Below are 13,083 nucleotides of genomic sequence, written 5' to 3' on the forward strand. Positions count from 1 at the left end.
GGAATGAAGCAGCCACAATTTTCTTACTGTGCACCAGTATGTTTGCTCATCCATGCTTTGTCAAAGTTTGCTGAGTATTACATGTGAACTGGGCCTTACTTGATTGTACTGTATAGAGATCTGTTGGGTTTGTCCATGGGAATCTGTATCTTGGAGCTGATTGCATGGCCATAAAATATGTAAAATGGAAATAATTTCAAAATTCATGCTGTTGCATTCATATGCCACCTTTTCTTGAAGGAGCTCAAGGTAGTGAATATAATTCTCCCATTTAATGTCACGACAACATAAAATCCTGTAATGCAGGGCTTTGTGTTTTCTTTATTTGTCACTCTTCCTCTGCCTTCCTACACAAAGATCATGACTGTTTAAGCCCTGCTGTTGCCTATTAAGAATGCAAAATTTAAAGTCTTTGCCAAATTCTAGGAAGCAGGCAGGATCTATAATAAACATATTCTGCTTTGGAAGGAGCAGACAGCCAGGTAGAAAGAACAATCTGAATCAGCATAGCACCAGGTAAAAGCACGATCAGATTCAGTGTAAAATTAGCCTTTGCCTCTATTACTATATGTGAGACAGTTCCGGGAGTTCAGAAACCACTCTGTTCCTTTAGCTTTGCCAGATCCAAGCCTTGCATTTCTACAAAGGGACCATAAATTATGGTTAATTACAGGAAATCTGATATGCTTCCTTTGGCATTTTTGGTCTTGGAAGGAAAAAAATTGCATTTGGATGTTCTTTTGTTATCTGTGCTTTAAAAAAAGGAGAAGACCGATTTCCTTCTCCCTTTATTTTGTTGGTACTGTGCACATTCTTAGTGTTTTTTTCTTTATATGCATGGCTCTATCCCTTATGAGTCTCTCTCTCTAAGGGAACATCTGCTCACCTAAGGTGACCGAGAGGGACTGTCATGCAAATGAATATTCTGTCCAAGGTAGGATTGCAAACAGATGGAAGCAAAAATAGCTTTACTTCCCCATAAAAGGTTTAATTTAATTTCTGTTTAATTTTTCCCTGCCACACAGCTGTAAAAAGCTTGAGAGTCCTGCTCTCACCCAGCACCAACCCTAAACCATACAAAGAACTCAAGAGTAAAAACAACAAAATTTGGGCAACTTAACAAAAAATATTTACAATAAACAATAAAACTGTATAAAAACACACTCAAAGCCTTGATAAACAGCAATAAGCATTCACTGAGCATGTGCAAGTTCACATTTTAAAACTTATTTTACCCATCCTTTTTTTGCTTACTTATTGCCTTGGGTCAGCCACTAACTCTCAGCCTAACTTACCTCATATGGCTGTTGCTCCATTAAATTCTATTGGACTTACTTCTGAGTAGACCTGGTTAGGATTGCAGCCTAAGTCCTTGTATTATAGACATAAATGTTTACTTCCTTTAACCAGAATGATGCATCTTTGTGTTATTGAAATATGCAGAGTAACTCAGTATCTGAGCTGTGTGTGTGTGTGACTCACTTCTGACTAGACATGTATACATTGTACTATAAGTTAACTATATAGTGAATTTTTAATGTGTGCCCACATGTGCATTCGTGGGTGGAGACTCCAAAGCTCCGTCCCGTTACTTCTTTGGCAGGCAGCCCCCTCCCAGGGTCCCTCTGTCTCTATAGCCAGAGCCGATCAGCTCGATCGATCTTCCCTCACTGCTGCTGACAAAAGACGGGGGTGAGAGGCACTGGAACTGAAGTAGGCCCAGCTGGCTCCTTCTCTTGATGCACTTGTTTGAGTGCTGTGTTTCTCAGCTCTCTGTGTGGCAGGAACTGACTGTGCCAGCTGGAAGGAAGGGAGGGAGGCGGAAGCAGCTGCACGCACATGCAGTGCAGGCTCACAAGTTGGTGGTACACAGACCAGACTTTTTTTTTAATTAACAAATAATTTTTCTGTTGACTCTTTGCGACGCCCACCCCGGGATGACTTCATGACCCCCCCTCAGGTTGGGAAGCACTGTACTAGACACACAACATCTTCCAAACAGACAAGATAAGGGTAAGTATTTTCCTAGGAGGAGGTGCAACTAGGGAGAGTCAGAGTGTATGGAACATCCTACATACTAATAGCAAACTCATTTTCTACATTTAGATTCTTGTATATCCAAAATGGCACCATCCATACACAAGGAGACTGGTGAAACTCCAAAGTCTGCAGAGATGCAAAAAAAAAAAAAAATCCTGAGCAAAAATACAATTTTATTGGGGCAGGGGAAACCAAAGAACGGTCCAATGAGGACTAAGCATGCTAAGTGGCCATAAAATGCTGACTGACTGCGGGGATGGGGAAGAGAAAATGGCATGGGTGAGGGGATCGAATGGAGCATCCTGGGAATGGCCATGGATCATTGGCTTGCTGGTATCCTGAACCGAAACACTCCATACTGCAACATTTCGTTGCAAATTTTTGCAAACATTTTATATGTGTCTTTCCCTGCTTACTGAGGAGGCAAAGCCTCCCCTCATCTAGAGTGAAGGAAGAAGGTTTCAGAACAAAAGTTGTGGCTTTCTGGAACCCCAATACCTCTCACCTTAACAATGAAGCACTGTATGTGTTGTCTAACGTTTCCTGAGCCTTCACAGTTAAGAATGTCAGCCTTCCTAGGCTACCAACTTTATATTCTCGAGAATTCAGGCTCATTTGGAAAACAATAACATCCTGTTTAGTTGTTCTGACCTGTTTCTTGATTTCAGTAAAACTCCAGGGTAGCTGAACTTGAGATGAATGTTTTCTCCTCATTTGATTTCACAGTTCTCCTTGAGAAACCTCTGAGCAAAAGGCGAGACAGTGAAGCTGTACAGAAGGCCAAGATTCTTTATTCTTCATGCATGAATGAGAGTAAGCAACTCGTATTTTCACAGTGACAGGTTGGGATCTGAATGTATAGCAACTGTGACATACACTTTTTCCTTTCTATTGTTTTATAAAGATTGAACAATAAGCAGCTCTGAAATGAGACCTTGTTTTATGCATATCAAAACATGCAAAATGTTTGGAGAAAATGGTATTTTATAACTATTACCAATTATTGCTCTTCTCCTATAAGTCAATATTAAATAATCTGTGCTTTTAGGATACAGTCCTGCACTTAGGCTACAAGTTTATGCGCATTTCCTTAGGAATAAGCCCTAGTAAGCACAGTGGAGCTTACAGTCTGAATAATCATGCATAGAATTGTGCTGTTAGTTGCTCATGCATGACGTTTTACCCATCATATACATGAAATCAACATTTCTTTTTCTGAAGGCATCACATATACAGTAGTGGTCTCTGATACTTGATAATCTTATCTAACAGAGCTACAACTTAAATAATGTTATGTATACGTAGTCTATCATTCTCTGCATATCATGACCACTATTAAAATGGCATTATCTGGAAGTTGCCTTATGACGACTTGTTTTTTCCATCTCCAGATAAGATAGAGAAAGCTGATGCAAAGCCCCTTTTGAGCATGCTGAAACATTCTCCATTCCGCTGGCCTGTGCTGGAATCGAACATTGGGCCTGAAGGATTGTGGTCAGAAAGGAAGTTCAGCATGCTCCAGACCCTGGCTGCCCTTCGTGGTCAATATAGCAGTTCTGTTTTCATCCGAATGTATGTGGCTTCTGATGATAAGATCTCTAATGAGCACGTCATCAAGGTATGGTTAACAAAGCAATGCAGGTAGGATGAAAGTTTTCACTAGTTCATTAACAGGATCTAGTACTCCACATTTTAGCCATCGTATATTCTGATTCAGGAGTTTCTAACCTCTTGGGGCCCATTTGCAAACCAAAGAAACTGTTGTGGGAATGATTCACACACCACGAGTGTGCACACACATACATGAACACTAGAAAAAAACCCCACATGGATGCGGAGCAACCATACACTCATTTGCACACTCACTCCCAGCAGTGAGGCTTGAAAAAAGTGTTATTTTGCTCATGCTTGAAGTGTAATGGTGTATGTTGGGGTGGAGGGCTGCAGCTGGGGAGGTCAGAATTACCCCTTTCCTCTTGAGCTGCACTCCCCCCCCCCTGAAATTGCTCTTGTCCTCAGTGTAGCCTATAGAAAGCTTTTTTTGAAATCTTGCTGCAGCATGGTGGAATTTTCAGCAGAGGAGTCACAGCTGTGCCCCTCCCCAGTCATCACACGTCTGCAGTTAGACTTGAAAAAAAGCTTTTTATTGGCTATAATAGAAGGTTTCTTTCAAGCCTAATTTCAGTTTGGGATTGAGGGTGGGACATAGGACCTTGTGGGCATGAGGAAAGGCACCTCTACGTACTGCCTGGGCCACCCATGCCCTGATCCATAGTTGACTAACCTGTAGAACAGGGAGTGGAAGTTTATGGCACAGACAGGACTGTATCATTAGAACAGGAACAGGCATGTACCTCTTTGGAGAAAGTTTCTGGACTGGTTATTATTGTGATTTAATTTAACATCAAATGAAATTTCATATATAGCTGAATTCCTTCTTTGCTTCACACAAGGAAATAATTCTATAATACCTCTATCAAACTCATAGTTATCCACCCTCTCGCTAATTTTGTTGATAGGAATTATCAGCCTTTTGCCATCATGTTCAACAACAACTCCAAGGAACCTGGTCATTAGTATGTATATATGTAAATGACTGAAAGTGAGGGCAATATCTATATCTATATCTATATAGCTGTATTCCTTAGGGCATTCTAAGCTCATTTCTAATTTGATTTACAGCAATCTGATTTAGAAAAAGAACATGCTAGTATCCTACTTAGTTACTGAAGGATCAAATGAATCCCCAGATTAGATATGCCATAGACATTTACATCTTGAGGAAAAAGATTTATTGTAGAATTCCTAAATTCCTCAGTGTCCTACATAAGTCAATTTCTTCAAGAAAGCAGAATATAATATTTAAATGTAAATTGAATGTCTGTTTTTTTTTTATAAAAAATGCTTTTATCACTCAATGATGGTAAATAATTTTTTTAAATATTCTTTGAGTATCTTTTCCCTAATCTTTCAGCACTGTACTGGAGACAGAGTAGTATTATGGAACAGCAGTTAACATGAACTAATGCTGTTTTATTCTTTACATATTTTTAATAGCTAGACCAAGGATCTTTGTCTCTATCAGCACAGGAAGACTACCTAGAGAACACCACTGAAGCTAAATCTGTGAGCATTGTTTACTTGAGTATCTAAATGGAAAGCAATTACTACATTTAGGATTTCTTCCCCAGTGTCACCATATTGATTAATTTCTTGTTTAATATTATTAATTTCCTGTCTGGAGATTTGACCCTTCTGAACCACCCTCGCAGTAACTGCTTTATTTCCATTTATCTACTACTGCTACACCATTCAGCAACTGAAGTTATCTGAGCAGTTAACAATAAAGGTTGAAAGCTATAAAACACAATGATATACAAAATCTAAAACAGAATAAAAATAGCACAATGCAAGACTTCAATACAACCAGCAATAGAGTATAACAGTGTAAAATATCTAAAGAACATCAAAACACTTTCTTAACAAGCCTGAGAGAATAAAAAGGTTTTCACCTGGTGTTGAAATGATCACATGGTGGGCGCCAGGCAAACCTCTCGAGGGAGAGCATTCCATAATTGGGCTGCCGTTAATGAAAAGGCCCTCTCTTTAGTAGCTACCAATTCAGTGGAGAACCCAGAGGATGGCCTTAGCATCTGGGCAGGTATATATGTGAGGCAATGCACTTTCAGTTAACGTCCCCCTCTCCCCCATCTTTTCCACTATCTACCTTCTATCCCATATTCATGGTCAGTTCCTGACAACTTCATTCCAGTCTTGTCTATGGAATGTAAACTATGAGCAGGACAGACATATAAATCAAGGAATATAGATTTTCCCATCAGGTCTCGTTTGAGCTTTAATGACAACTAAATTTATCTTAATTGGGGACCAACCATTTCTGGCTGTGCATAGCTTTTGCAATCATGAATTCATTACTCAAGGTTGAGTAGAATCCACTTTATCCACTATCTCAGTGCATACTTATAGATGAAATGGGGATTCTAATCTATGTTGGAGATGGTCCTCAGGATTCTGGGGGCACTGTTATTTAGGGCGCTACCACACTATCCGTATTTTCTGAGAGTGATTCAGTCAAATACCAGAACTTTAGGTCTGAGCAGCAAATCCTCTTTGAAAACACACACAGTCTTTTTGCAGTTTGGAAAGTGATGGGGAAATGCATTGAAATGGGATGAATGAATGATTAAGGGGAAGACGTGTAAACAGCCTACAAGCAAATCAGGATGAATGTAGAATGAATGCGTATTGTCAAATAACCACCCTATAAACAAATCAGAATGAATTCTCAATAAAGACTGAATATAATCTAACAAATTAGTTTCTGGGTTCAATTCAAAGTGCTGGTTTTAACCTATAAAACTTTATGCGGCTCAGGACCTCAACATCTCAAGGACCGCCTCTCACCATATGAACTGACCCAGACCCTGCATTCGTTATCTGAGGCCCTTCTTTGTGTGCACCCTCCTTGGAAGGCTTGGAGAGTGGCAATATGAGAACGGGCCTTTTCAATGGTGGCCCCCCCGGCTGTGGAGTGCTCTCCCCAGGGAGGCATGCCTAGCGCCTTCTCTATCCATCTTCAGGTGCCAGGCAAAGACCTTCCTTTTTAGTTAGGTCTTTGGCCCTTGAGGTGTGCTATTTTATTCCTTTTTGTTTGGGTTTTAAATTTTGTATATTGTATGTGGTTGTTTTTTTAAAAAAAGGGGTTGTAAGTCACCTATAAACTACTGGGTATATGGTGACTAACAAAAGAAAGAAAGAAAGACATACTTCTGTATAAGCTTTATGCAAGCAGATGAGGATGAATGCTCAATAAATAGCTTGTCTAGAAGAGCCCTTATACCCTTATAGGAAATTCTAAGTTGTGGGATTCCCCACAGAGCTGTGCTGGGCAATTGCACTGTACACTTTTTGGTGAATGCTGAAGACACACCTCTTTTCCTTGGCCTTTGATACCTGAGATGTATATTTTTAGGACATACTCTAATTCTTTTATGTTTGTGATTTTCAGTTGTTTTCAATTATTTTTAATGATGTATTTTAAACTGTTGCAACCCACCCTGGGACCTCAAGGTAAGGGTGAATAATAATAATAATAATAATAATAATAATAATAATAATAATAATAATAATAAGGAGCACAGTAGTGTGATAAATATGTAATTGAAATTACAAAAGGGATGTAAGAAAATGTTGTTCAGGATGTAATAAGGTGTGTATGTGCATGGCATTTTGTAATATGCTTAGGTTGGTTTATTTGCCTAGGTTGTCTGTGTAGCTGTAATAATAATTGAACTCCTATCCCACTACAGTACAGAGATGCCCTGTTCCAGTTCATGGTTGATACAGCCGTGCTTTTGGGTGCCAATGCTTCGCGTGCAGAATTGGACATGAAGTCTGTGCTTAAACTCGAAGTCAAAATAGCTGAGGTGAGTGCCCTTCTAAGGGTGGGATTTTAGTTGCATTTGTTGTAACAGGCACTTCTGAAGATACAGGCATGGCTACACTTCATTTCACATGGCTTTTCCCCACAGTTCTAATGCACAACAAATAAGAGCTGGAATGCTTACTTGGCTTATTGCTGCTTCTGCTTCAGTTGCTTCCTCTTTGATCACCATCTTTCTTCCCTCCCTTCCTCCCTTCCCCTCCAACTTCGTATGCTGCAGCCTCCCTCTGTAACCATCTCCCACTTCCACATGTGACTATGTGTTGCACATGCAGGGAGCTGAGGGCATCAGTCCAACTAAAAGGCTACAGCATGTCCAAGGGAACGGTAAGCAAGTGAGGAGGCAATGAGTGGGCTGAGACCTGCTGGTGCTTCACAGCCCAGTTTGAGAAATGCTCACATAGATGATGGACAAAGATTCTGCACTTCTAGCCAGGGTGGACAGGCAAGCTAGATCTGTGTGTAAGAAGGAAACAGAAGGAGAGGCCGCAGTTTGAGACACAGAGAGCTGGAAGGATCTTAAGGGTTTCTTGAGCTGATGTGGCAGCAGAGGGCTCTAACTGAGTGTTCAAGTTGTGTGCCTCCACCTATGTTTAACCTGCGTATTTGTAAATAACTGCAAATGTTAAAAACACACCAATAAGACTTTAGTGACCTCCTTCCAAAGGAAGCCAAACCTTGATAAGCACTGCATTTCTGAATCAGTTTTTGGAGAAGTAGGATGAGCATACCACACACTCATTGCTCATGCAACAGTTACTGACCTACACCGAAACTTATTAAGAGATGAGATGAACTGGCAAGATGCATCCAGGAATGGATAGCTGCCAGTAATGTGATTCAGCACGTCAGGGGCTGAATTTGATACTGGAGGTAGTTCAGGGTTGATCTGGAAGGTAAATGGGTGGAATAGGTGCTATTCACAGCTGCTACTAGATAAGAGGATCATGGAGACAGCACAGAGGATGTTTCCTAGACCAATGAGGAGGTGTATCCCAGCATCTTTATTTATTTATTTAATATTTATTTATTTATTTATTACATTTATATACCACCCCATAGCCGAAGCTCTCTGGGCGGTTTACAGCAATTAAAAACAATAAAAACAAATACACAAATTTTATAACATCTTATATGTAATTCAGAGGCTCTGTTGGGAAATAAGTATGCAGTATACTTGCTGCCTGTAGGACAGTTTTTTTGGATGACCCAACTCTTGATGAGAGATAGGAAACAGCTGAAAAAGAGTTCAGGACTCCAGAACAGATTGCCAAATTCTCTGTTATTTAAGCACTCTGAAGTGATTCAGAGTCATTTACTTCCTGTGTTTCTCTTTTAAAATTCTCTTAAAATTGCCGCCCTGGGCTCCTACTGGGAGGAAGGGCAGGATATAAATCAAATAATAAATAAATAATAAGAAAATCCCTTCAATGTGGCCAGCCATGTGTAAATAGCTTTTCTGTTGGCTCTTGAAAGGTAGCCTGGAGTAGACCTGTGGTTGCAGTGCTGAATTGTGAAGACAGCTTCAGTAGTTTACTATAATTCTTTCACAGTCTACTAGTTAGTTGGCTTTCTAGAACTTCCTGTCTTTAAGATAACTTTGGAGTAGAATGTGTATCTAGCTGGGATTATGAAATTAATCATAATTTAATAAATGAAGGGATGAATACTCATATGGACAAAGGTGAATTTCATTGCATTACATGGAGAAAAAATGTAAAACGCTTGTATATGGGAAAATGAAATGGGAAAAACAAAATAATAATGGCTTTGCAACTTCATTTTCTTGGAAATCAGCAGGTAACATTGCTATGCACGGCGCTTCAAGATATGTGGGAGTCGATTTGTTGGGGGAAATAGTATTTGTTTGCATTTATATTTTGCAGATAATGATTCCACATGAGAATCGAACCAGTGAATCTATGTACAACAAAATGAACATATCGGAACTTAGCACCATGACCCCCCAGGTTGGTTGAAGTTAATTGGAAAATGACTTTATTAATGCCTGATTGAACTGTGTAATTACCTTTCAAACCGAAAGGTGCTTCAGATATGCATAAGATGGCAATTCAAATGAAATTAGTGGAAACAGGTGTTCACTATTATTTTAAATACAGCTGCATTTTTATTTAACTTTCAAAATATTTGTGATGTTGCTTGGTAAACTTCAACTTTGAAATTAGGCAAAACTTTTAAATCATTCAGCTAATGGTAGGTAATTAATTATTTTATGAGCTTTTTTTTGGTCTGGAAGAGTCAGGAACTGAGCCTTTGTTTATTTTTCAGTTTGACTGGCTGGGGTACATCAAGAAGGTGATTGACACCAAGCTCTATCCTGAGCTTAAAGACATAGATGCTTCAGAAAATGTGATTGTTCGTGTGCCCCAGTACTTCAAGGATTTATTCAGGATACTAGAAAGCGAAAGAAAAAAGTAAGAATTTCTAATTTGTTTTTTGGTTGGTTCCCCCCCCCCCTCAGAAATAATCCCTGGGTTCTCAATATAATGTTTAGGATATTGGCACACTTTGAAATTTGATATTGAGATTTGATACCACTTGGTTTACAACTACAGGAGGACCTTTTAAAATAAATAAAATATCCATACTTCCATTTCTCTATATTTGGAATTAGGCCAGTTTGCTTTTGAATATGCTGTTAAGAAACTACTTCTTTCTCAGAACTTTCTGAGTTACAGCTCAAACACTGGGGACAGTATCTGGTTAGTCAAGATGCTTGTTTTGATTGCTCCACAAAACATTAATCAATGAACTGGCTTAATGAATCAAATAACATTGCAACCCTGCATCTTAAAAATATTATGGGGGTTGTATGCAATGCTGCATGAGCAGTGTTCCACACATGCAATGGGACTTCTTCCTCTCCCTGTGCCCCCCCATCTGATTTGGAGGTTCCTCCAACCATATGGGATAGATTTTGAAGGTGTGTAGAGGACTGCATGGTGAAGGAGAGGACGAGGAAGTTGTCTTGTGCAAGTGGAAGTCTGTTGTGCTAGCAGAACAGCAGCATTGGATACAACCAGAGCTTGGAAAAGTTACTCTTTTGAACTACAGCTCCCATCAGCCCAATCCAGTGGCCATGCTGGCTGGGGCTGATGGGAGTTGTAGTTCAAAAAAGTAACTTTTCCAAGCTCTGGATACAACCCATAGTCAGTTGTAATATTTAGCTTAGCAACATAGACTATGTGTTGTTCTGTTAAATCATAACAGTGTCAGCTTGCTTTCAAAAATTTTCGGGAGATATGTCATTGGCTGACTTTCATTAGGTAGAAAAGTCTAGCACTGCCAAAATGCTCTGAGGTAGGGGTGGTGGTGGTGATGAGAGTGATGAAGTGCCATATTACTGCAAGCACTGACTCTAAAAAAGGTGTTCTTAATGTCTTTGAGTATTAGCATTGAGAGCTCCAGCCATGCAGAAGCCTCAGGTGCATAACACTGGATTACAAAAGTATGATCACATTCTACATCCGAAAATGCTGAATAAGGCACAATATACTATGGTGCTTTGTTCCTAAAGTAGCAGGTGCAGGCCTTAAAACCTTGTCAGCTGGAACCTCCGTCCTCTAATCTTCTATGGGATGATAGATGGAAGGAATTTATCTTCCATCAGAGTGGCTGTATACTATAGCCAGCATGGATTTTTCTCATTCCACAATGTTAAATTGAAAATATCCCCCATGCCAATCTGATGCTTCCCATAAACTCATTCCAAAACAAATCCTTACAAAACATATAGTCCTGAACTCAGAAATGTTTGTTTAACAACCCTCTAAGTTTTCATGGCGATACACAAAACAGTCAGAGAGAATCCACAGTTCAAAGTGTAAAAAGAGAGGGGGGAAAACAGACTCCTGTTGGATTTTTTTCTGACAGAGTTCTCATAATTTGTTGAAATTAATTAAAAATCAGCCATGTTCACAGGGTACCTGTAATCCTATTACTAACCTTGCCCTGTAATCTGACCTGAGGTTTAAAAGTAAAAAAAAAAATGCCTAGCTGATTGTTAATTCAAGAAATTCAATGTCAAAGTGAATGATAAGACCGGCCTTGCTCAGTAAGAACTAACTGTCAGTGTTCTGAAAGCCAGACTCACAGCTACTTGGCTTGGCTAATCAGGGGGCCACACCCACACCATACGTATTTCACTTTAGACAGTCCTGGCTTCCCCCAAGAATCCTGGGAAGTATAGTTTGTGAAGGGTGCTGAGAGGAGACTTCTATTCCTCTGACAGAGCTCCAATGGCCAGAGTGGTTTAATAGTCAGCCACTCTGATTGAAGCTCTGTCAGGGGAACAGGGCATCTCCTAGCAATTCTCAGCACCCTTCACTAACTACAGTTCCCAGGATTCTTTGAGAGAAGCCAGGACTGTCTAAAGTGGAATAAAGAACTGGTGTGGATGTGGCCAGGGACAGCTTTGGTTTAAATTGGTTTGGGTGGGAGACTACATGTGCCTACTGTAGAATAAAAAGGTGGGGGAAACACTGAAAAATAATGATACTGTTCACAATGTTTTCCTTTCGGAAGGGAAAGGGTCTTCCCCTCTGCCCAGTGCCCACCCACCCAATCTCCTCCCCTCCCCCTCCCTCCCTCCTCCTCTCCTCCCTCCCTCCCTGCCCTTTCTCCAGGTCAGTTTCACCTATCCTAAGCTGGATTGCACAGGAGTAAATCCCCCTGAACTCAAAAAGGATCCAAATCATCAAACCTTCCCTCCCCCCTCCTATCCACTCCCTCTTGCCCCTCCCCTCCCCCTCCCCCTCTCCTTCTGATCACATCTTCCCCTCCCGTCCCCTCTCCCCTCCCTTCCTCCTTCCCTCTTCTCTCCCCACCCCCCTCCTCCCCCATGGTCAGTTTTTCCTATCCTAACCATGACTACATGGGAATAAATCCCATTGAACTCAGTAAGCATGCAAATGATCAGACATGCCTTTCCCCTCCTTTCCCTCTTCTCTCCCTTCCTTCTCCCCTCCTCTCTTCCTTCTTCCTCCTTCCCTACCCACTCCAGCCCTCCCTCCTTCCCTCTCTCTTCTCCTCCCCCCATTGTCAGTTTTAGCTATGCTAAGCATGATTGCATGCGAGTAAATCCCACTGAACTCAATAAGCATGCAAATGATCAAACCTGCCCTGCTCCCCTCCCCCTCCTGCCTGCTCCCCTCCCCTTCCTCCCCTCCCTCCTCCTCTACCCCTTCCTTCTCCTCCCCCCCATCCCCTGTGGTCAATTTCACCTATCCTAAGCATGATTGCAGGGGAGTCAATCCCATCAAATTTAATAAGCATACAAATGATTGATCCATTCTCAGCAAACTTGAACAGGATCCCATTTCTTACCCCCAGATTAAAAAGCAGAGAAATTTACTAATAGGCAGAAAACCTTGCGGTTTAAGAATGTACCTATAGTCAACAGATATTTCTATCAAATTCTAAAAAGCAGGGAAATTGGGCGGCTCTAGTGAATGCACCACGGGAGCAGGAGACCTGACCTCCTCTCTGAGATATTGTACTGCCCCACAAATTTGTCAAAATGCAAACACAATTTGGGTTGGTCTTTCACAGTCCAATCT

General features: G+C 40.7%; 1 protein-coding gene across 5 annotated transcripts in view; it reads left to right on the plus strand.

Moving 5' to 3' along the window:
• The window catches only part of PHEX (phosphate regulating endopeptidase X-linked), a 161,750-nt gene that overhangs the window by 57,018 nt on the left and 91,649 nt on the right, over positions 1-13,083 (plus strand). For 4 of the 5 annotated variants that reach the window (XM_061627298.1, XM_061627297.1, XM_061627299.1 and 1 more), the window contains 6 exons: positions 2,767-2,853; positions 3,432-3,658; positions 5,098-5,166; positions 7,371-7,487; positions 9,391-9,474; positions 9,794-9,939. In XM_061627298.1, the coding sequence (XP_061483282.1) occupies positions 2,767-2,853; positions 3,432-3,658; positions 5,098-5,166; positions 7,371-7,487; positions 9,391-9,474; positions 9,794-9,939 (730 nt within the window). Of the gene's footprint in view, positions 1-1,933; positions 2,014-2,766; positions 2,854-3,431; positions 3,659-5,097; positions 5,167-7,370; positions 7,488-9,390; positions 9,475-9,793; positions 9,940-13,083 lie in introns of those variants that run through there. The other variant, XM_061627302.1, reaches the window with a different exon arrangement.

Source organism: Rhineura floridana, chromosome 5, assembly GCF_030035675.1.
Source record: "Rhineura floridana isolate rRhiFlo1 chromosome 5, rRhiFlo1.hap2, whole genome shotgun sequence".
NCBI classification, from domain to species: domain Eukaryota; kingdom Metazoa; phylum Chordata; class Lepidosauria; order Squamata; family Rhineuridae; genus Rhineura; species Rhineura floridana.